This window comes from Pipistrellus hanaki, assembly GCF_964339955.1.
Source record: "Pipistrellus hanaki genome assembly, chromosome: 2".
In the NCBI taxonomy this organism is placed as follows: Eukaryota; Metazoa; Chordata; class Mammalia; order Chiroptera; family Vespertilionidae; genus Pipistrellus; species Pipistrellus hanaki.
This window is the reverse complement of record NC_140504.1, coordinates 19059770-19085011: the sequence shown is the minus strand read 5'-3', so window position 1 is coordinate 19085011 and position 25242 is coordinate 19059770. Positions and strand designations below refer to the sequence as shown.

The 25242-nt window shown below is 38.2% G+C and overlaps 1 protein-coding gene across 1 annotated transcript in view; it reads right to left on the bottom strand.

Moving 5' to 3' along the window:
- The window catches only part of TIPARP (TCDD inducible poly(ADP-ribose) polymerase), a 28608-nt gene extending 3922 nt beyond the window's left edge, over positions 1 to 24686 (bottom strand). Inside the window, exons 1-4 of the mRNA XM_084876019.1 lie at positions 24438 to 24686; positions 20392 to 21348; positions 4962 to 5130; positions 3027 to 3187 (exon numbers count right to left, since the gene is read on the bottom strand). Of these exons, the coding sequence (XP_084732145.1) occupies positions 3027 to 3187; positions 4962 to 5130; positions 20392 to 21308 (1247 nt within the window). The 5' untranslated portion in view covers positions 21309 to 21348; positions 24438 to 24686. The remainder of the gene's footprint in view (positions 1 to 3026; positions 3188 to 4961; positions 5131 to 20391; positions 21349 to 24437) is intronic.
- Between the last annotated feature and the right edge of the window lie 556 nt (positions 24687 to 25242).

The window sequence follows — 25242 nt, the reverse complement described above, 5'->3', positions numbered from 1 at the left end:
ACATAAAAATGCCTATACATATGTCTGGTGGAGTTATACAACCTAGTTGACACGGGTTAAAAATATGTATATCCCAAGCACAGTTAGAAATGTGGCTTTATTTTCTGAGAACGCTGAGTTTGTAGTCAGCTCATAGGTATTCCAAAGACATACATGTGCTTTACAGTGTTACACCAGTTTCTTTAGGGAGGCAAAGCTGGAGGGTAAGGAACTTGTACTCAAGGTCCTCTGACAAATGGATTTTCAGAATCCAAGGTCACCTTTTATCACTTACCTTCCCTCTCCCTTGTAATTTTGAAAGAGGTTTCCTACCTAACCCAACTTCAGTAATGAACCAAAAACTAATTCATTTTGCCCTTTTGAGAGGAGAAGCTAAAGAAACTGTATCAGGCTTTCTCATAACCATGAGGTGATTGCATGGAATAGATGTCTTTTCAGCTGAAATGAACTCACAAACCTCTAAACCTGAGATTTGTTTGCTTTTATGCAACCTCAGCACAAATATTCTAAGAATATTAAAGAATAAGCTCCTTTTTTATTATTTTTAAAAAATATTTTATTGATTTTTTACAGAAAGGAAGGGAGAGGGATAGAGAGAGAGCTAGAAATATCGATGAGAGAGAAACATCGACCAGCTGCCTCTTGCACACCCCCTACCGGGGATGTGCCCGCAACCAACGTGCATGCCCTTGACCGGAATTGAACCTGGGACCCTTCAGTCCGCAGACCGACGCTCTACTGCTGAGCCAAACCGGTCTTGGCGGAATAAGCTCCTTTTTATCAGCCCCATGAAAAAAGAGCAAGCACAGGAAAAAAATTTTTTTAACTTTGAGGTGATGGATGTTAACTAAACTTACTGTGGTAATCATTTTGTAATATATACATATGTCGTCATTATGCTGTACACTTTAAACTTAACAGTGTTGTTTGTCAATTATAAATAAAACTGGAAGAAAAAAAGGAGCAGGGAAACCCTCATTTAAAGAGCTAAATTTGCAGGAAATTCGTGAATTAAGTCAGCCTCCCTCCCCAATCATCTTACAACCTCCCTATCCAGGGCCTTCCCAATTCTTAGGTATCTCCGATTCCCTAATAATTGTGGCTTTTTTGACACTTATGTTTTTCTTTGACCTTTCGTATTTTCTAGCACTTAACAAACTTTTTTTTTCTGGCTAAAATCATGATCTTTCAGACTCCGAGAGTTGGCTTCTGAAATCAATCAATTAACAGTCTATGGACTAGTAAACAGGTTTACTACTGAAAAATAGATGTTCTGAAACCTGCTTTTAGAACTAACTCACTCTTTCTCCCCAGTAGGCCAGTCCGACTATCCCTTAGGCCCAGACTCAGTTGGATGGGAATTGAAGGGCTGCATTTACCCATTCTACCCTGATGAACTTGATGCTTCTCTACTCCTTTCTCACTGACATGTCTGCACAATCTCTGATTTGCTAAACTCTTACTTTATACCTGATTACCACTGTTCCAGGCAACACTAAAATAGGAAATTTTAAAAAGAAAATTAAAGAACTTTGTTCTCAGTAAACCTAAGTTAGAAATAGTAAGTCCATATTTGTGACATTAATTTTCCTACTGCTTATATTATAGTTTATACTTTTACAAAACAAGCTTAGGTTTTAAAAGGGGGGGAAAGAGGTAGCATTTCATAATTACTTATCTTAGGATCAAAACAAATTTTCACCATTCTATGAAAGTCCCTCAACAATGTAGCACTTGAATGAGTATTCTTACTCTCACATAGAAGCTACATCTCATTCAACTGGCTCAGCATGCCAAGATGCTGTTCTCACTAATGAGTTCCACCATCTCACTAGGATGACAATGTGTTCTTAACTATTGGACATTGACACTATCTCCAACTATGCTAATGAAATCACAGAATTGGCATTTTTATTCATTTCTAATTTTAAAAACCATAAGGTAAAATTTTTCACACTTGGACAAGAAAGAAAAGCACACATTTACCCAAGCAAAATTATATTTCTAAAATTGGACTTATTACACAGTACTTTGGGATCCTGAGAATTTCATGGATTTTATTTGTTTTCTATTTTGTTTGAATGTTTCCTTTGCAATCTCAGAATTAGAATCATTAAGATTCTGTCATAATGATCTGGGAAATACACATTTTGAACTTGAATAAAACAAAACTACTATTAAGAATATAGAAAGAGCATTTTCAACTCAAAGATCAACAGAAGGGACCAATCAATATTACTCTAACCTCCAAAGTTAATAAAACCAAGTAAACCTAGTATCATTTTAAAAATCAGGCTCTAAATAGAGTATATCTGACTAGAGTATATAAAGATTTCCCTTGAGACACTAATTTTCACAGATGGCTACACAAATGGCAATGTGCCCCACCTTTTCACATTTATAAAGATGGGTGGGTGGGCTATCTAGAGAGGGAAAGAAGAAATGGCACTTGGGAAAATGCAAGAGCCACCTATAATTCAGAAGGATGAGTTCAGTCTCAACTTAAAAGTGTCACAAGTAATTTTATTCAATATTATAGGAAGATGCGCCTTACTTAGCAAATGAAAATTATTTGAAAAGGTGAATTCTTCCCATGCAAATGCATTCAAGGAATAAGAGTGGAGAACATCACCTTGAAGGTTTCTCCCTACTTAACCTGGTAGTTTTCTGGGACTGAGAAGTAGTTCCATACACAGAAGGGTATCATTAGAAATGTCAATTTTGCATGAAGGAGGCATATGCAAATTTTGCCTTATTCCAGGTATAATTACTTTTAGTTGTGAAAAAATGTTAATTTCACTGTGCTGTCATTTTAAAAAATCTAATACAATAATCACTCTTTTAGTGTCAGTTAATTATATCTTATCTATTTTTTGAAAAATTAAGCCCAAAGAATAACTTAGAATTTCACATTCTAGAGGTAATACCCACGTTAGTTTTTTTTAACTTAATTTTTTTCTCTTTGGCATTCACGTGTACATTAACATAAAATCAGAGTAAAATTGAGAGTTTTCACTGACACTTACTGTAAATATGGAAGCAATATAAAACAAGAGCGGAAGAGGGGTCTCCTTTTTATTTCTCTCCTAAAAAATGAGTTGTGGAGAATGTAGTGGTTGTTCCACATCATAAATCGAACCTCTTTCAGACCCCGAGAGTTGGCTTCTTCAATCAACCGAATAACAGTCTATGGAGTAGTAAACAGAAGGAAAAGGAAAAAAAAGTAACTTAATATACAATCACTATGAAATGTTAGTGTTAACATTAAATGTTAACATTAATGTTAACATTAAATCACTATTTAATGTTACTAAAGCCACACATAGTTAATCTTGCTGTTAATATCATAAGAGTTTCAATAAAGTACAGTGAGTCAAATTATTCCCTTTATACATAGAAATTTTTTTTCCCTTTCTTTTGGAGCAAAGGTATAGGGTAGAAAGATGCTCCCTGTTTAGAAGAGCACAGATTTCCACTTAAGAAACCTGTGAGGCCCAGGGCTCTCTTCTATTTTGAGGCCTTACAATGTCCTAGATATGCAATGTTTGTTTTTTTAATTTAGCCTTCTAATTGTTTTAATTACTCAAAAAAAGCTTCATTTTAAAAAAATTTAGATTTCTCACTCTGTGCTAGTGCTTTAAATACATTCACAATTTTTTATTTTTTTTGCTCCTGGACACTGGTGATCCTGCTGGCATGTTTTCTCATTTTAGACAACCTTATTACAATTTCAGGTCTCACAGGACAAACTCTGTAAAGTTGGCCAGGGCACAGGCCACATGCAGATTTTGGTGCTTTCCCAACCATATTGGTATAAAGGTAAACAAATAGCAGGGGTGCAGGACACTCTAATTTTGTTAGAGGCTGCATTATAGGACAGCCTCTGACAGTGTGTCAAACACTGAACTATTCTGAATGCCTGAGGACACCATCCCTGGAAGAGGAAACGAGATTTTTTTATATTTGTTAAGGGAATTTTCAGAAGAGAATTAAAGAAGGTAGTGTTCAAATAAATAAATTCCAAACCTAAAAAAAATCTCTCAGAAGACAAACGAAGGGATAGTCCAAATATTCTGAGAATACTTTTTATGCAGCCTCTTGTTCTCTTTGGAAGGTATTAGATACTAGTGATTACTTAAAAGAGAGTCAAATTTTTAATTCAATATTGTGTTTTATAGCAATTAAAATACTATGTCATTTACTTTAGTTATTGCCTTAAAAGAAAACCTAAGGTAGTTAAGTTAGTTTCCCCTTTTCTTAATGTTGGAAATTTGATCAAACTGAAGTCACATCTTCAGAACGTGAAATTAATCTCTAAAGTCTATTTCAAGGTGTTTAAACTTATCTTGGAATTCTCATTTAGAGGCAAATAAACTATCACCATTTTAAAATTTTGCTTTGTGATAAGCTATTCTTATCACCTTAAACTAAGGATGTATGTGCACATTTGATACAATTTTAAATAACGAATGTGCCTAACTATAGCTCAATAAACATTTTTATTACTTCTTTCACAGGCCTAAGAGTGATTGTTTCCCACTATACTTCTGAAATGCTAAACATAACACATTATCTAATCACCATGGTCCCAAGAACCAGTTACAACCAAAAGTTACACCAGTACTAATCTCATTAAAATTACTCCAAAAACTGCTCTGAGTCTGAATACTTATAACTCTAAAGACTTTCTCTCCATAATATAAGTTACTGGGGAAACATTTTATCTAATAATAGAGGTATTCTACTTATGGATTCCATGGATTTAATGTGAAAAAAAACATTTGTAGAAAAATGGAGAGAAAAGTGTTACTTATATCAACAAGACTGAATTTTATATTTATAACCAGAAGCTCTTTGATTTGTAGTTCTGTGTAATCATTGTTGGAAAGGAAGAACAAAAGAACAATGAAAGACAAAAACATTTAAATGTACTTTTGTGGATTTAAAAATCCTTTAAATACCTCAGGATACTCTCTCCATCCAAAGTGGTCCCTACAGAAGAATTTCCAGACTGTGTGGTAAATAGCATTGACATTGCTAGAGGGTGGTGTGGACAGCCTTCGTAGTTGGTCAAATTCAGTTGTTTCATACACATTCATGGCATTCAAATCTGCCCAAAATTCTTGTCCTCTAAAGAGACCCAAGAAAAAATGATTTGTTAATATTAATACATTTAGAAATACAAAAATAGAAATATTGAATATCTCATTGGATATTAAAAATAACTAGTATAGCATATGTTGTAAATTTTTAAAAGTGGTCTTATTTGGAGTAAACATTACTGATTGTTTCCCCATTTCCTACACAAAAATCTCCAGGCCATGGAGGTATGGTAGAATTGATTATATCCCACACCATCATTGACCTAAACCCATGGTCGGCAAACTTCGGCTCTCGAGACACAAGCGGCTATTTGGCCCCTTGAGTGTGGCTCTTCCACAAAATACCACAGCCTAGGCGAGTCTATTTGGAAGAAGTTTAATTTTAAAAATTTGGCTCTCAAAAGAAATTTCAATGGTTGTACTGTTGAAATCTGGCTTTGTTGACTAATGAGTTTGCCGACCACTGAAAACTAATCAACAGAATCTCACTCTCCCCACTACAGTGGGATGAGCCAAATCCTGAGGATGACACTGACAAAGAAGACAGAGAAACAAAAGAAACTTCTCTTGAAGCTTGTTTTGATTTGTTGCTTTTTTCAGAGACATCAGTTTACCTAAGCCAAATAGGAATACACAATACTGTCTGATGAGATAGGGGGGCAGGGGGGAGTAACAAAAGAAGGGAAAAATAAAATGACTCTAGGAGGTCAGTACTGCTAATCTACTCACCATCAATACTACCTTTTATAGTGAAAAAAAGAGTTGGCAAAACATGAAGAGAAAAATTATTTGATTATGAGGTTTAGCTATGAGATTATTTTTGTCATTTTTGTTATCTGGTCTGCTGCTGCTGAATCAGCACTTTGTAAAACATCTGAATACTGCTGGGGAAAATATTCACTATATGAATTAGAATCACTTAAGAAATTAATTTTATAAAGGATGGTCCAATTAAAATATTTGTGTTTCTTTTTAAATGGAACATCTAGTGTCTAAAACATCTGAACCATTATTTTCAGTAACTGATAAACAGTTCATAGCTCTTCTTTTTTGTATGCTTCAAAATTTTCCTAAGAAAACAAAGTGTTAAATATATCATAAAATAACATCAGAGATGTACCTCCACCCCTTTCCACCACAGATTTTTAAACAGATGTCTATAACACACAGGATACTCCAGATCCACTGGCACTCAGGAAGACTGGCTCATGTGAAATCCAGATGTCTGGACAGATATGCCTAATAATTATTTCCTTGTTGTAAATTGGGATTTTGAAAAGGGTATTAATTTTGACCTATGGGTGTTGTTGGTTAGTGCAATACTTTCTAAACTCTGCCCTTAGAAAACATGTTTCAAGGACTGTTACTAGGTATTCTGTGCAAAAAGCATTCTGCGGTCAAATGTTTGAAAAAAAGTGGTTATACAAAATTAAACAATTTATATACTGTGGCCACTCCTCAGTCCCTTTAATATAATAAGGCAGACATTGAAGTACCATGATAAAGGCTATAAAGTATTCTTCCAAACCTATGACAATGCTCTCCCTTTTCCTCATGAATATCTGTTAACATCTCTCAATAAAGACCCCTGATAAATACCTCAGGGAAAAAATATCTATTTTCCACCCACCATCCCAATGTTCATAATTAGGGAATCAACTTTTCTATTAAAAACAAGCAAACCACACACACAAAGACTCAAGTCACTATCAAATGATAGTGCCATGAAGCACATAACTTGTAAAAAACAGTATGGTCTTTAAAAATTCCCAAAGAGTTTCCAAAATTCCTAATTTCTTGCTCAGAAACAGACAAACTAGTTAAGACAAGGGCTTAAAAAGAACATATAATTTTAATTATTAACTTATATAAGACAATAAAGTGTATTTTAAAATAACATTTGGACACTGCTTTGTTTAAAAACGAGTTTGGTAGCCCTGGTGTGGCTCAGTTGATAAGAGCATTGGTCCAGAAACTAAAGCGTCTTGGGTTCGATTCCAATTAAGGGCACATACCTTGGTTAAAGACTCCCAGCCCTGGTTGGGAGAATTTGGGGGCAACCAATCCATGTGTTTCTCTCACATGGGTGTTTCTATCTCTCCCTCTCCCTTCCCCTCTCTCCAAATATCAATGGAAAAATATCCTCGGATGAGGATTATAAAAACAATGATTATGGTAAATAGAAATATCCAATCAAAAAGGAAAAAATACTTTTGGGAAATCCTTGAAAAAAAAAAAAGAGAGAGAAAAAACCGAAAACAAACTCCTATGCCTAAACGCCACATCAACTTGCTGTAAACAATTTTCACTTAACTTTAGGATAACTTTTTTTTTAAATCCTCACCTGAGTATACAGTTTTTACTGATTTTAGAGAGAGGAAGGAGGGGAGGGAAGAGGAACAGTAATGTGAGAAAGAAAAATCAATTGGTTGCCTCCTATACGCACCCCTCCCAGGGATGGAACCAACAACCTAGATATGTGCCCTTATCAGGAATCGAACCTGTCATCTTTGAGTGTATCGGACGATGCTCCAATCAACTGAGCCACACCGGCCAGGGCTTAACTTTAGGAAAATTTGATGTTATCGCAGAAGAGACACTTACCTCTTTAGATCATTGCCAATTTCTAAGTAGATTTTCCTGCTTTACTAGTGTGTTTATTTCCCAATTATGAGTTAATAAATTCTCAGTATTTTTCTAAGGAGTTCTCAGAACAGCAGCCATTATGTTAACATGCATGTATAATATACAATGCTTTTTGCTATTAAAGTGTCAGATTTTATTTTGGGAATCATTCTAGCAATTTTTGTTTATGCCTGTATTACTAAGACTTCATAGATAATGATTTGCATGAGAAAGACATCTAAAACTGCAGCTTTTGCTACATCCTCTGTACATTTCAGTCCTTTGGCCATTATGACATTTCTATAACAAATCCTAATTTACTACAACCAAATGTTCCTTGCATTGATGTATCAAAGTACTGTTTTAGCTCTATTTGATTTTCAATATGCTTTTCTAGACTTGACAGAGACAAAACAACAAATCTAAAAAACATTAAATTATCTTTTTATAAGATCAATTTTACCACCTGCTCTTCCATAAACAAGCAATGCTTAAAAACTCCATAGCCAAGAGTTTTTTTCTTCCTCAATCTGCATCAGTACAAATGTGTAAATGTTCAACATTTACCATTCTTCTTTATCAAACCATTGTTTTCTATTATCAGAAAGCAGTTATAAGTCATGTGTGTGGTAATAGCAGTGGTTGGCTGTTTTAGGCAACAATACAAAGAATTAAACAGATGTAGTCCCTTGCTTTCAATGGCTTTGAGAGAAATGAAAAGCCAAATGTTAAAACCAAAGAAGCAGTACATCTGCCTATTTATATTCATCAGCAGCAAGTACAATCCTGGATAAGAGGACAAATAATAGGCATAAAGCATTATGAGAGAGGAGGTGGTTACTGGCATCCCAAAATGGAAAAGGTCAGGAAAAGTAAGAGAATTTATCAATCCAAGATAACTTTCTGTAAAAGAAAAAAACGCTAAGAACAATTTAAATAATAGAAAATACTACAAGTAACGGGTTGTGTGGAAGAGCAACAATAACAAAATGCCAGAGTCAGTGGAAGAAGAGACAGAAAAGACAAACTGTGGCATAGTATGAAATGTGACACAAGGGTGGTTTGTGAACAATTCAGACAGGGCCTACATCTGCTGAAAAGGGGGGCAGGAAATATGGTCAAGGGAGGTATCCCAGAGTGATGCGAACCAAATCTGGCCAGCCACCAGGCAGACAATGGGAGGTAGGATACCACTTGCACAGTGACTGACATGTGTAGACACTAACCAAGCAAGGCAGGAGAGACCCAAGAGCATGCAGCACTTGCAGTTCATGTGGGAGGTCAGGGTGTATGTGTGTGTGAGGGGGATGATAAGATAAAACACTGGACTAGATAGGTTGGCTGGGGCCAGATAATGAAGAGCTTTGTATTCTGGGTTAAGAGGTTAGGATTTGATTCTATGGGCAATAAGAATCACTTGTGGATTTTCAACAAGGTTCAGATTGCCTTTTATAAAGGTCACTGCAGCAGTAGTGGTATGGACTGATTTGTTTATTTTTGCAAGGGGAGGATAGGGAAAGATGGAGGAAGGGTGGAGAAGGCACTTATTTGCTTTAATATTTATTATTCTATGCTTAGCCATCTACAGCTATTAGCATTGCTTTTAAGACAAATGATGACAGAAAATGGAGGAGGCAAGGGATGCCCTGAGGGGTACTTAAGAGTCAGAACCTAACTGCATGGAGGATGATTACATGTGGGGCTGAAGGGAGCAGAAAGAGTCCAAGATGTGTCCTATGTCTCTGGTGTGGGTGACTGGTTAACAGTGCCATTAAATGAGATAGGAATTGTAGGAGTGGAACACATTTAAGTGGGAAGATGATGTAAATAAAATATAGAAATCTGACTTTAACAGAGGCCAATTAATATAAGTTTCTGGATCGTACTCTGTACAGTTTCAACTGGATGGGTTAGACTTTGGCACTTTGGCCTCCTGCCTATAAGAGTTAACTAGTTTCTACAAGGACAAACCTGTGACCTCAATAACACCTTCCCTAGTCAGCTAGACGAGTGGTCGGCAAACCGCAACTTGCGAGCCACATGCCTCAATCAGATTGAGGATGTTTTTAGCAAAGGCCAGCTTAGGAGTACTCTAAGTTATTAACAATGTACCTACCTATATAATTTAAGTTTTAAAAATTTGGCCCTCAAAAGAAATTTCAATCACTGTACTGTTGGTATTTGGCTCTGTTGACTAATGAGTTTGCCGACCACTGAGCTAAACTAACCTGACACAATTAATAGGTCCTTTTATTTTATTACTATGATATAAAATGAAATGTCTCCCCAAACTGAGGGTCATCATGATAGAAGGCTAAAGATCAAATGCAATATGAAGAGAGTGTTAAAGCTCTTCTCCCACAGACTTGAGACAGGCATGACAGATGGGGTATGTTTGCTGCTGCTAAAGAAATTTCACAGGCACACAAAATATAGCTGGCTTTTGATACCTGGCTTTGATGTTTTCAGGAACTCATTTAGTAACACTGGAATATCTGGCAGCTTATATAACCCTTCAAATATGTTATAAGGTGATGAGAATCAAAGCCATGGCATATATAATACCAGTATATTTTGTAAAAGCAGTATAATTATTAAACTTCAGAGGACTGACTATGCACTTTTAATTTTCTGTATTAGAAGCATAATAATGGTCATTTATTTTGTTATTAAGATTTTTTGCTAACACTGACTCAAATAAATAGCACAAAGCTATTGGAGGAGGCAATAAAAATTACCTATAAATGTTTACATACAAAGCAATATATTTCAATATTTACCAGAAGTTAAAATTCTATACTTAAATTTAAAAAAATATATATATTTTATTGATTTTTTACAGAGAGGAAGAGAGAGGGAAAGAGAGTTAGAAACATCGATGAGAGAGAATCATTGATCAGCTGCCTCTTGCACACCCCTCACTGGAGATGTGCCCGCAACCAAGGTACATGCCCTTGACCGGAATCGAACCCGGGACCTTTCAGTCCGCAGGCAGACGATCTATCCACTGAGCCAAACCAGTTTCGGTACTATACTTAAATTTTATACTATGACATGGGGTCTTGGTAACAACTGGGTTTTCCCCTTTGTACGCAGAATAGCTGGAGACACAGATGCACCTATAAATCAAAATTGGGAGTTTATTATTATGCATATGGCCCTCAGTAATTATGGGTAGGCTACACATCAAATGTTGACTCTCAATTAAATATGCACATTTTTAAAGAGACCCTGACCTAATCAAGGCTTAGATCTAAATAATTAATTTGTAAAATAATTAATATCCATCTTGAATCATAAATTTATATTATGGTTCTAAATGCCTCAAAAGATTTTGGATAGGTAAAAATATTCTCCACTTTAAGAAACAACTCTTATACAGAGATCATCAAAAAGCAAAATTCTGACTGTGTGTGCTGCTCCTTTGGTCCCTTCTGGGACATCTTAGAAATAGGTGAATGAGAATGCAGCCAGTTAGTGAGTGGAATCTAGAATCACATTTATCTGTGTCTGACTTACAAACTATTAGACATGTAATTGTTAGACAACTAATCGATGATCTTAAAGTCATTTTAGAAGTGAACACAGTGAAATAATAATGAGAATAAGACAGAAAAAAAAAGGCAGGTAGGTTTACTAAATGAAAGGATGCCTTGTATTTTTGTTGTTGTTGTTCTTTTTTAAAAATACTTTTTTTAAATATCTTTTTTAAAAATACTTTTAAGATTTCCCTCTCCCTTCCACATAGTGGAAGGGAGAGGGAAATAGGGAGAGAGAGATTGAAACATTAATGATGAGAATCACTGATTGGCTGCCTCCTGCACACCCCCTACCAGGGATCAGTTTGTGCCCATGACAGGAATTAAACCCGGTACCCTTCAGTCCACAGGCCAACACTCTATCCACTGAACTAAATTAGCTAGGACTGTTATTAAGCTTTTGTAATTCTATAGTCTCCAAAAGAATGTGAGAAACTAAGCAAACTCATAACACAGTTTAATACCATACATTGAAGTACCCTTCATGCAACCACTAAAAGCAAATTACAATATCCACTTGAAGAAAAAATAATCTACTAAAATACTGTTTTTGGGCTTTCTTGATTTTTATTACAAAACTACTGAACCAAAGCAAAAAATACAAAAAAACTTTCTAATAAGATGTGGATAAGCCTATAGTCTTTTGTGAATAAAAATTGGGTTCAAAAGATCTCACTGCTATCTATTTATGGATGCATGGGATTAATGTTGCACCCTGAAGACATCATAGTCCAAAATCTGGGCATTTGCCCTGACTGGAATAGAAAACCGAGACCTCCTGGTTCATAGTTCCACACCTATCCACTGAGCCATGCCTGCAGGGCAGCTTTAACTTTTATCCAAGTTTAATCACATGTCCTTAGACTCCTAGAAGGTAATTTAAGCAAGAAATACTTCTACATGTCTGATTCCATGGCCTGATGAAGTGAAACTTAATTTCTACAAGAATTTGAGATAGAAAGCACACAACAGATTAAAATAATTTGCACTATGCCTGTACTACCTTAAATTAGGCAGATGTTGCTTTTTGTAAAGATGAGTAAATATACCCTTTCTTAAATGAAATATTTTTAAACTGAGGGATTTCTATTTTACCTCAATGTAGACAATACAAAATGTCTGCCATGTACTCAAAATACAACCAATTAATTCAATTTTATGGATATAGAATTTGACAGTATTTAGAGAGCTAAAATTTATTTGTTTATAAAACTTTTCTACATACACATTATAAAATCAGGTGTATACTGTATAAATGTTAAAATTGTTTAAAGTAACTGTTTTCAAATAAGCTCAAACAATTCAGAACTGATACATAAATGATATACTAATTATAAATAATTATCATAAAATATATATCTAACTTCTCGTAAGATACAATCTATTAGCTTATTTTATTTCTGGGCTAATTTCTGAAAAAAAAATAATACTTCCTATAGAAAACTTATCAAGAGGCTGTTTTTGTATATAGAATTTGTAAACTATGTCTACAAAATCTTTCAACAGAGTCTTATACCAGTCAACTTTTCCTAGAGGAAAGGGATTCTACAAAACCAAGTTTCTCTAATATATTTAATTTTGTCAAATTTAAGAGTCTACATTATTTTTAGTAGCTAATCAACTGTAGATCACTTTACACAATGCTCCTGAAGTGCAGCAACATTCAGACAATCCAAACCTCAGAAAACAAGAAAGTAAAGTTTCTTCTGTTTCACATATTCTAGCCCCATTCAAGGCAAACCTAGTATTTCTCCTGTGCTTATTTTTACTCTCTTAATGCCTGGAAATGAAAGAGAGAAGCCAGGTGACTGTCAAAAGCCAAAGACCCAATCACAGGAGGAAATTATTTTGAGTATTTTTTGCCATTTGCCCTTTCTGTCCCCTGATCAGCTGCAGGGGCTGTGAAGATCACAGGGTACAGGCAAGATTCTGAAAGCACATGCACTACTGCAAGCAAAGTTCACTTTTGGGCTCCTACCCCAGCCATTCTTCACTGACTATTCAGTAATGGTAAATTTTAGAGCAAATAAGGTCACCCAAATTCTATGGCTATATATCAAATGAGAAGGGACAGTTTAAGAACTTCTTAATCCAAAAAGAAAATAAAAATTAATATAATAAATTCCAGTAAGTGTGGCTTAAACGAAATATCTTTTCCAATCATTATGAGAAGTGCTGTTTCAACACTGACTATTCACAAATCCTTCCTATGCTCAGAAGCAACAGTACCATTTGCATAAAGAATACAAGTTTCCTGAACAAATCTTTCTCAGACAATTTAGTCATAGGGGATTCTAATACACTCTTTACACAACATTTTGTGGCACACATACTTGAAAATTACTGGTTTCTGTAGCATGTGAAAGGAAACAGTCATTCTGGCATTCTCACTCACATATGAGCTTACTCTTTCATTGTGATTACCATGCAAAGGTTCTCTTCTGGTCAAGTGGGTGTTACCAATAAGTAAATAGCATATAGCAGAGAAAGATCAAGGAGGCAGACACATTTTATTGTCCGAACACTGCAAATAGGAATGCTTAGCTAACTCCCTTCTATGTTTGTCTTAGCAACAGTAACTGATTAGGTCAGCAAGAAAAATTGGAAATTCAGAATTAGAAATTTATTAATATCAACTTCTAAAATTTGAGTTCCTAATCACAGAATTGGTTATATTTAGCACAAAACTGCAAAACTGTCTTTTGTACAGAACAAATATATATCTTTACAAACTACCAAATTGAATAAGTATAATTTATTTATTTTACATAAAAACCTTTATTTCCAAAGATTAAAAAATATATTTCACAACCTACCCCCTGCAATTTCAAATTTCCCTATTAACAAGAAATTAATCTACAATACAATGGAAAGTCAAAGCTTTTAGTTAATATGTCAGGGACTGGGTTGGATTAGTTTTAACACAGGGTTTTTAAACAGAGGTGAGTTTGTATATCATAATCCTTAGTCCCTAGAAAGCACTACCATAAGTCTATGAATAGAAAATTTTGTTTTCGTTAAAGAATTACCTTCATATCTAAAATGTGACTTGTTTGCTCCTAGAAATGATGAACTATAGGACCATTTTATTCCTAGAGGCCTAGTGCACAAATTCGTGCACAGGTGGGGTGCCTAGACCTGGCTGGCGATCATGGCCATCTCGCTCAGTCCTAATTGGGGACAGGCTGATCAGGGCCTGCTGGCCAGGGGAGGGACTGCAGGAGGTTGGCTGGCCAGCAGGGAGGGACTGTGGGAGGTTAGCCAGACTGATGGGGCGGATCAGGGCCATCCCAGCCGGGCCATCCCAGCCTGCCGGGGTTAGGGACCAGCCAGGGGAAGAGATTGTGGGAGGTTGGCTGTGAGAATCCACTGACCACCAGTGGGCAGCTCCTGTGTTGAATATCTGCCCTCTGGTGGTCAGTGAGCATCATAGCGACTGGTCGATTGGTCATTCTGGTTCATTCCAGTCGCTAGGTCATAACTTAGGCTTTTATATAAATATCAAAACCAGATGAAACAGAAAATGGTTCAACCCTCAGCACTCTAGTGTCTTCCAATGATTCAAAATCATTCATATTCACTTTAAGACTCCCAGATTTATTTTAGAAGAGAAACTCTCCTGTTTTTAACAAAGATTTTCTGGCAAAACCTACACACCCTCATAGAAACTTGGGCCACAATAATCAAGAGTTATCTTATAACTCAAAATACATTTATTTTTTTCCTCTGCAAAAATAAGATATACACACATATTTGAGTTTTCTTTCCACAAAAATGCAACTGCAACTCACAAGCAGGACACTAGTAATTATTAAAGGTTGCTGACCTAGGTTAAGAGCACCTTAGGTCTTAATTTAAATATGATCAAAATTATTACCATCAGACAAAGGATGAGAATCTGGTTGTCTCAAATCATGGAATAAGAAAGAAGGGAGGCCATAAGAAAACAGTTATAATCTCAAATTGTTGAATTTTAGTAGCATTCCTTTTGAGTACACAAGGTTTGTATGGGCTACATACTAATTTACCCTTTAGAATTAGCCCCAAATCCAATATAAAATGAAGAATCACTAAGATCAGAGATGCTTAGAAAGAACTTATGGATTTACCTTTGCTTAATGGTCGATGGCAAATCTAGAAATTCTAGTGTAACAATAGAAAATAGATTTACGGGACACAGAATTAATCAAAAGTTGCATTTTTTTGCATGTACACATATGCAGAATAAGGACTTACTACTTGCTTTTCCCCATTTACTTACAACAAAAAGTAAAAGCTTTATAGTCAACTCAATAAGAAAATGCATAATATATGATGTATTTTTAGGGATTGCCAGATAATCTTATAAGCTATTTACTCCAACTGTCTTTGCTTCTTGCCAAGTTCATTTTCATTACCATAAATACATTAGGAACAGACTGACCTAACCTGAAACTAGGTGACAGGTGCTTTAAAAAGTCTTATCTAGCGCTGGCTGGCTTGGCTCAGTGGTTAGGACATTGCCTCTCAGACCAAAGGGGGTGTGGGTTTGATTCCTGGTCAAGGGCACAAACCTGGGTTGCCGGTTTGGGGTTTGTGTGGAAGGCAACCAACTGATGTGTCTCTCTTTCTTTCTATCTCTCTCTCTCTCATCGATGTTTCTCTCTCAAAAAAAAAAAAAAATCAATGGGGAAACAAAAATCTAATCTGCTGATTGATAAAAAATAAAATAAAACACACACACACACACACAGAAAATAAATGAATGATTCCTACTGATTCCCCTGATAGCTCAAAAGACCCAGTAACTCCTCTGGATTAGTACAGAAAGAAACCAATTAGTTTTATTTCATATGTAAATAGCATTATAAAGAGGTAGAAAATATAATTCTTTAGATTGCTTTATCTTCAAGCACAAGACACACATTTTGAAAGTCACTTCGAATACAATTATTGCTTATGGAGCTCTCTCTTAGACAGGAATTTTTAAAATAAATTCAAATTCATCCAGCTGTGTATATTTAAGAAATACCAAAAAGTCACAAGGCATAGTAAGATTCAGCTGTTCTCATCTCTCCAGTATTATCAATAGCACATAATGAGTTAGTTCATACATCATCACAGCTGTGTAGGCCAGAGCTAACTTGGCTAATTTAACTATTCCAGCAGAGTTCAGTCAGGAGTTGGCTCTATTTTAGATAATCCATTCTGCAAGTCATATACAAAAGAACATCACATCCTCTTTATTATCATTAGTATGCAATTCTGTGTTCTTTCACAGAGTCCCTGTGAAGTCATCTTTATTACCCTCTGCACAGATTAAAAACATACACACACACACTTCTAAAAGAAATTAGCAATCGAAATCACTCAAAACTAAGACTACGGCAAACACTCTAGGCATAAGTCATATCAAGTAAAACTCCCTCTTTTATCAATATGCCTTAATTCCCAAAGAGGAGAAAAGAACACTGTCCTCGGAGAAAAATTAACCCTGGAGTTGGGGTTTGCAACTTTTTACTTCACCCTCCCACTCTGCTTCAAAACTTTCAGAATTAGAAATAATCACAGGCTATATTTTCATCTACAGATTAACCCCAAATTAAGGTTTGCACAATGCCTCTTCTTTATGGTTAATAATAACTATAAGACTTCTGGCACACTTTAAAATGGATGTAATGTGAAAACCAATGGCGATTTTAGTTGCTAATGGGAGATTTGCACATCCTCCACAATTTCAATTATCCTCATCAGTATTCTACAGTTAGTGAGGCTCTCTTAAAACTACTTAGACTTAGACTTAAACTATTTAGTATCATTTTCTAATAAGGATGAGTGCCTAAACTGTCAGAGACTATGTTTTCTTAATTGAAAACATAACATTCAATGTTGTTTTCTTAACTTCATATTTGGAATTTGGAAATTCTCCAAAGCCCATCCTGTGTGTAAAAGAAGCCTCAGCATGTAAATACAGGGAGTTCACACATACAACTAGTTTCCAGTTGATGTTGGCAATGAACATCTGCAGATGTACAAAAGTAGAAAGTGGGGGAAAGTAGGATTATGTCATAATTTGGGGTCAAGGCAAAATTGGAAAAATAATTTCATTATAATTAGCCAAATAAGCATTTATTATTGAAATAAGCATTTATTATTGAAATTCTCTTTATTAAGTATATTTTTAGTATCTAGAGATCTTGATTAAAGAGGCAGAATGGACTTGTGAATTTATCTAACTCAACTTCCTCTCCAATTTCATTCTTGAGAATAAAATGAACCCTGTAAATCTAATTTGGATTAATTTAACTGTTAAATCTAATACATTTGAAAAACAAAGAATTTTACCTGCACAGCAGACCCTGAACTATGAACTTTCTCCAAGTTCCACACAATGAAATATTATAGATATAGTATGTAATAATGATTTATCAAGTCATATAAAATACTGAACACAAGTGAGGTTAACAACTGTCATTCATTTTTCCTGAATCCAAAGACTGCTGGGGTCTGACTTGGACATATACACAGCTGAACACACACTTCCTGGTTATGTGCAATCTGCACAGATAGACCAGCTTTACAGGCCTGACCACAGAGATTAATAGCTTTAGCCAAATAATGTGGTAACCATGTGAACCTGGGCTGCTCCAGCTTGTTTGTGAATCTCTCAGCAAGGCTCAACATGCCGTTATCTGCATCTTGTTGCCAGGAAACACAACATCGCTTTGGAATACAAGGAAAACCAGGTTGCAATGACCACAGGTCAACTTCCCAAAAGTCTAATTTTTGACACTTAGCTATCTACAGTCTTATAACATTTCTTACAGTAGTCCATGGAGAACCTTCTTCACATTACTAATAATTAACTTAATACTTTGCTATTTTTATCAGGGCAGGACAACTTACTACCGTTACCATTGTATTAGCAACAATAATTACAATAATTAATTCACTCATACCTTTCCTCTCAAGTGTCAAATAAACATTATTTCAGTAAAACTGACTTGGAAATCAAGCACTCACTGCAACTACTTTATAACTAATCCAACAATATCCATGTCTATTCTTCAGCATTTTACCAAAGGACAAAATACCCAATATGCTGCTGACTTAAGAGTTCCTGTATTCTCTCCATCAAAATACTCATCTTACTTTGCTGATAATAACAGAACGTAATGTGTTGGACAATAATCCTGACCAATTCAAACAAGAGAGAAACTTAATGTACCAGATGCTGAAGTACTCAGCAGACAGGAAATGTGCTTCGTAAGAGTGAAGTGGGAGGCTACTATTCTGCAGTTTTGCAATCTGGAGATGGGAAAGATAGAGTGGCTTTGAGAGTATATAAAATTAATTATCCTTTACATACCAATTAGAATTGCTAGCTCATGGGCAACAGAGATTTTAGACAAAGCCTTATTTAAAAAGGTTTTAAGAAAATGGAAAATATTGTCTTCCAATGCCGGCTTTAAAATATGAAGTTAAAAGTATTTAGCTTTATTATAGGATCTAAGAATTTCACTATCCATGCAAAATAGAATCTTGGATGCATTCCATTATAAAGATAATACATTCATGATCAGGAAAACTATATTCTTGATATAATCTTACTTTTACCCCAAAGAGTCTTCTACATAATAATGCCTTTAAACCTGGGCCTCATATTGTTTCTCATCTTGTTCCATACATCCCTTCAAATGTCCCTTTGCATCTCAAAATTCTAGTCTCATAGTTGTTAAAAAGACACAGATCTGAGTACTATCTGCCTGAAATATTAAAAAGAAACCACTTATCCAATACTAAATGGGAACAAGAAAGTTAAAAAAAAAAAAAAAAAAAGAAGAAGAAGAAGAAGAAGAAGAAGAAAGAAAAGAAAAAAGACCAGGCTTCTGCAATGCCAACAATGCTTTGGCACTATGTTATAACACAGAAGACAAACATCAAGACTAGCAGAATTAAACAACTTGGAAATGGTTTACTGCCATCATTTGCTTGTTGACTCTCTTGAAGAGAGTAATCCAACTTATCTGTGAACAAAGATGACTCTCAAGAAAGTTTTTCCCCTGGACTTCTAGTCTAGGATACTCAGGGTAGTTTTTGTCCATATGGGTCATTGCTTTCAGTACTACACACATATCAGGCTATTCATTACCTGTGAAGCAGTCAGGATGCCCTCATGGTCTCCCAAATCAGGTAGCATGTATAGACGTGCTCTTTTCCCCGAAGTAATTTGAATATTTACTCTTGGTCATACACAAATACCGGTAACTATTAACATCACACATTTTAACTCCTTCCACATTACAGGAGAAATAACTTTAAAGAAGAATTCAGATGTGGAAATTTCAGTTCCCTATCAGTGAATATTACTTAGATATCCATACTAAAAGAACCAAATTATTTACTTATATGTCTTGCATAGGAAAACATGAGAAAACTGTTTTTATGTAAATGAGAAACAAAGATACCCATTAACATAAATATACCCTTTACTCATTGTTATGACTCAGTTTTTTTAAAAAGAACCCTGAATTGTAGAATTTATTTTTCCTATAAGATAATTAAAATAATCTTAATGGCAAGAAGTTTTAAGGAAACTAAAAAAAAAATATATATATATATATGCTTGAGCAGGATGCATAAGTTTGGAAGAATCTGAATCATTCACAAAAATAGTTTGTACCATTAAAAATCAAGAGGACCACAAAAATCTCCGAACAATACTATTTTCCTTTAAAAAGTAGCAGCTACTCAATATGCAAAACTTGAAAATTAGACATATTAGGTATGAGTCTTATATCAAAAGACTCATCATGGACTTTCTTTCAAAATCAAGTTCTCCTGTATGATTAAAATTGCATTTGATTTACAACATTCAATGTACAGGTACTTCTCAGTCATATCATATTGCACAGAGTAACTTCTGAATTGTTCAAATCATAAAAACTTTATTGTCTGGTTAGGTAAATAGCCTTCATTCAACCACTATGAAAAATCAGTACAACACACAGACAGAAGAGTAACAGTGGAAAAAAGAATAAAACCTGTTAGGTTATTTAAAAAAAATAACCCTACTAAGGTTTTAACTTCTTTATCTTCTCGATAGTATTTAACAACAGCTTTTTAAAGAAGTTATAAATACATACCCATACTTCATTCTCATCCTATCATTCTCTGGGTTACAGTAAAATCTTTCCAAGTGCTCCTGGGAATCATTGGATACACTCTGCCACTTTTGGGTAGTTGTCCTTTTGATCTGCCAATGATAGGGCAAAACTGTGTGGTGTTTCAAACAATCCCTGCCATAAATACACATGCCTTGCAAAAAGTCCATGCAAATTTCAATTTCATTCTCTTGGTGAGTGTGGTACTGTAGCTGGTTCACCAACTCAAACACAAGATCGAGGGAAGCCTCCTCACTTTTGTCCTGAAAGAGCTCGGTACTCAGCTTATCACTGGTGTCCAAAATGTATTGGATTGTAAAACTGTTGTCTTGGAAAACCCCTGGAACATAATCCATGACTTTGTCTATGCAGTCAGGACTAACAGGAACATCACTTGAAACTGGGTGCAAAAGGGCAGTCTGGAAATGCCCTGCCGTAGAATCGGCCACTGTCCCACTAATGGTTTCTGATGGAAAGTTGTGATCCTGGATTGGAATCACTTGTTCTGGAGCATCAGTAGAAGGGCGAGTTTCTGGTATTTGGTCCCCGACATTTGTCTCCTCAGGAATCAGGACAGGCATATTGTTTTCTGCTGGTGGACAGGATGCGTTGATTTCCAGGGGTTTTTTCACCATAGGTTCATGTAAGCTGCTCTCATCTGCATCCTGGTTTCTGGATCTAAAAACCCCACCAAGTGAGCCAGATTCTAGCAAAGTGTTTAATATTGGCCTCAAAGACCTCAGGGTTCCAGTTCCCAATCTCTTCTGATCCTTTTTCTTAAAACAAGTCTTCAATGGCGTGATCTTCTCAGAGAGTCTCATTTGGCATGAAAAGTCATCAGGAGGAGAGGAAGGCTGCACTACACAGTCTGGCTCAGGTTCGGTGGTTTCCATTTCCATAATGTGGATTAGATCCAATTGCTCCTCAGAGTCTAAAATCCTACCGGGAAAGGAAAGAAGATGATCACTTACAAGCTGACAACTGGATGCCATTCATTCATCAAAATGTTTACTTTTAGTCTGTAAGTTCCTTCAGGAATTCCTCTTACATTATATTTCATCTTTTTAAATTTTATTGAGAAGAAATTAAGGCTCCAGAACAGCCATGGCTATGCCCACAGAAGGTAAAGGTAAAACAAAAAGTATTTTAGGCACTTGAAATTTATTTGTGGACTTAATATACAATGATTTGTATTTCTGCTGGGGTATGAATTTTTATTCTAAGTCTAGGATAAAATGGGAGGGGGGAAATGAGGGGTAGAAATAAGTATATCTAACTGATGACAGCAGGGAAACCACATCTTCACTGCTCTGTGGTTCTTTTTACAGTTGTTTATTTATTGCCTTTCTCATGAGGTGACAAAACCGTTTCTCGTTAAAAAACAAACAAACAAACAAAAAAAACAGTTCATCAAATGAAGGATAAACTTCAAAGTTAAATAGTGAGTGAATTTAGGTGTGAGGACATACTCAAGAAATAGGGGCTCTCAAAATGTTATATAGGAGAAAGTCAGGAGCCTGTTGAAGCACCTATTCAATTAAGTCCTTACTTAAGGTCACCTGTGATTTTAGGAAAAACAAGTATAATGAAACCAATTTTACCATAGGCTAATTGTTATAAACAAGAGTTAAGTTCATACAACAAAACGATGACCTGTTGTATTCAGAAAGTTTCAATATAAACCCCAAAGACATCAAGGGTCTACTTTTGCAATCTCCAAAACATTACCACTGCTGGAGGAGGAATACCAGGGTTTGTTTAGCAACAGAAAGTAAATCAACAACAACTACAGCACACACTGTTTTAGAAACCAAACACAACTTCATAAAGAGACCCCTTTGTCCTTGTCTTCAAAAAAGTTACACATGTACTTTTAAAGGCAAATGAAGAAATATTGTAGAAAATAACATAATAAATATAAACACAAGCCACATTTTCAGATTCCTTATGAACTACTGAAAGTGAATAAAAGTTATTTCTTCAAGGAATCAGACCCTTTGGGGGGAAAAATGGAACAAAGAATAAAGCCACAGAAACTTTGTAAAATGACAAATGGTATCTCCTCCATAATCTAGCACTCATTAATTCTGAAAATATTTAGGCATTGTGTCGAGTGGAAAAGGATTGGTGATGAGCAATTAATACTCTTCTCTCTTATCCAATAGACTGAAAGAGATATTTGATGCAAGGACCCATGACTACATCAAGTATGCAACCCAGGTGCCCATTACAGTGCCTAACACAAATGCAAACAGTTGGTACTAAGGATATTTGTGTGTGTGTGTGTGTGTGTGTGTCTGAATAACTGAAAAAAAAAAAAAAAGAACCTAAAGTGCCTAGTTCTATTAGATTTTATGGGTCAACAATAACACAAAATAATAAAATTGAGTCCCCAGAAAAATGGGATATTAAAGATCTGAGTTCTTGAATCTGTGTGTAAAAAGCACATAATGATCAAACTCAGAAAAATGATTGAAAAAAAACAAAAAACACATCCCACAAGGTGTTAGCCTCCGTGATAAGTACAAAAGGGAAAGGTAGAAAGAGTTCAGCGTGAGCTGCCATTGTTAGGGAAAGCTTCACGCAGGAGGAGGGACTTGACAGAAGACATAAATCATCTGGAAAGCAGCCAAGCCAGGCGTTATTATTCATCATTCAGTGCTCTTGCCTCAAGGCACAATTGGCACAGATTGTGGTATTCCCTCTCCACCACACCAAACCGGCCTGTGCCATCCTCCACACACACACACACACACACGCAGGCACACACACGCACACATGCACACACACGCACGCACTCACGCACACCCTCCTATCACACCCCATCAAGGCAAAACAGACCTTAAACCAATCTTGAGTCACACACACTTCAACTTTTCCCCATTGTTGTCCTCAGCCACACTCGGAAATAAAACCGAAGCAGCAGCAGAGAACGGCAGGAGTGGCTGGAGTGGGGGAAGTCAACAGAACCCAGTTCCTCAATGAGTTTGCATACCAAAAGCACATACACACACATAAAAGATGAGAAGGGCACTTCCTGGGGTCCCCCTCAGCAGGAGGCCACCTACCACCACTGCTCCCCACACCTCTCGGATGCCCCCCATTTCTCGGGCACGCTCGGCTCCGAGCCCGCTCCAAGGGAAACCGCGGGCTCCGAACTTAAGGACTCCGAGGCCCGCCGCGCTGCCGGACACTCCGGCGGCGCCGAGCACGGGTCCGAGCGACGCCTCCTGGGGCCGCGGCGATGCGCGCAGCTCCGCACCCGGGGCCGCGCCAACTCGGCGCAGCGCGGCTGAGGAGGCGCCGCCAGGTTCGGCCAATTTGGTCCGGGAGTTCCGAGCATCTCGGAGCCCCGCACCCCCAAACCCCTCGGTCTAGCCTCCTCCCCCAGCCCGGGATCCCCTGCACCCCAGAAGCCACTCACTCCCGGGGCCTTCCAGTCATTTCTTCACCTCTCAGCCGACCTTCCCCAAGGGGACGATCGCTCCGCGAGTCTCACGGGGATGGGTCGCAGCACCGCCCGCCCCGCGAAGCGCCGGGAGCGGGGAAAAGTGGCCGCCGCTTCTCCGGGGAGGGCGACGGAGACTCCCCGCACCTTCCAAGTTCACCCGAAAACAGCCAGCTAACTTCTGGGCTGCAGCCCCCGGGACGCGGGGCGGCCGGAAGGCTCCCCTGCAGCCGCCCCGCCTCCCTCCTCGGTGTGCGGAGTGGCCCCCGCGGGGGAGGCCGCCCCGACGCTCCCTCCCGCGCGGGCGGCGGAGACGCCGCGACCCTGAGGAGACCCTTCAGGGTCTCGCTCCGATGTGTCTACACCTGCCGGAGGCCCGAAGTGACTGAGAAGGGTACACCCATCCCATCTTCGAGCGAACTCGGTACAAAAAAAAATACATATATATGAAGAAAAAAGCGCACAATTTAAGTAGCCATCGCCCTCGATCCTCGAGAGAGTCGCCGCGGGGCCGGCGCCCCCTGCCTCGCCCGCCAGCGTGCCCCCGCCGGCTCCTCAGAGCTCCGCCGGAGTCCTTTACCTGCAACCGGCGCCCTCAGGAGCCGAGGTGCGCGGCGCTGCCGATTCGCGGGCAACGTCCGCCCGGGGGGCCGGCGCGGAGAGCAGGCTCGGGTCGTCTCTAAGGGTCGCAGGCTGGGGACGCGGGGACCGGCGCCCGAGTCATCCCGCCGCCGCGAGCGCTGAAAGCGGCGACGGCGCTCGCTCCGGACCCAGCTAGCACTCGCCTGTCACCTCCAGCTCTGCTTTAAAGTGGCTTCCGGTCGCCTGCTCGCTACAGCCCCGGCTGAGGGGGCGGGGCCTGGGCGGGGGTGGGGCTTAGGAGCCGCGCGCTCACTGGGTGCCGGGAAGGAGCCCCGCCCCCTCCCGCGTGCGCGCGCTCGTGAGAAGGCGCCGGGGGAGGCGGGAGAGGTGTTTTCGCGGCCGCGCGCTCCCTCGAGGGGGGCGTGTCCTTTCCGGGCGGCTCCGGCCGGGAGGGTCCCCTGTCAGCGAGCTTCGTTGAGCGGGTGGCGATGAGGAGGAAGCGCGCGCTCCCCGTGGGGCGGGCTCCACCTGCCTGCGGTTAGATGGAGGATCACTTTGTTCCGAGAAATCCCAGGCCTCCCTCCGAGGGAGGACGCGAAACGGAACGACCCGTTTCTGTGCGGCTGGCTTTGTTTACGTGCCTCCTCACCAGACGCCTCCGGCCCCTGACGCCGCCGAACCCCCAGGGGCGGCAGAAGGCTGCTATGGCCGCGGCGGCCAGACGGGGTCGCCAGCTCCGTACCCAACGGGCCGGCCCGGCAGGCAGCGCCATGTATCCCCTGCCTCAATGGGGTTGAGGCATT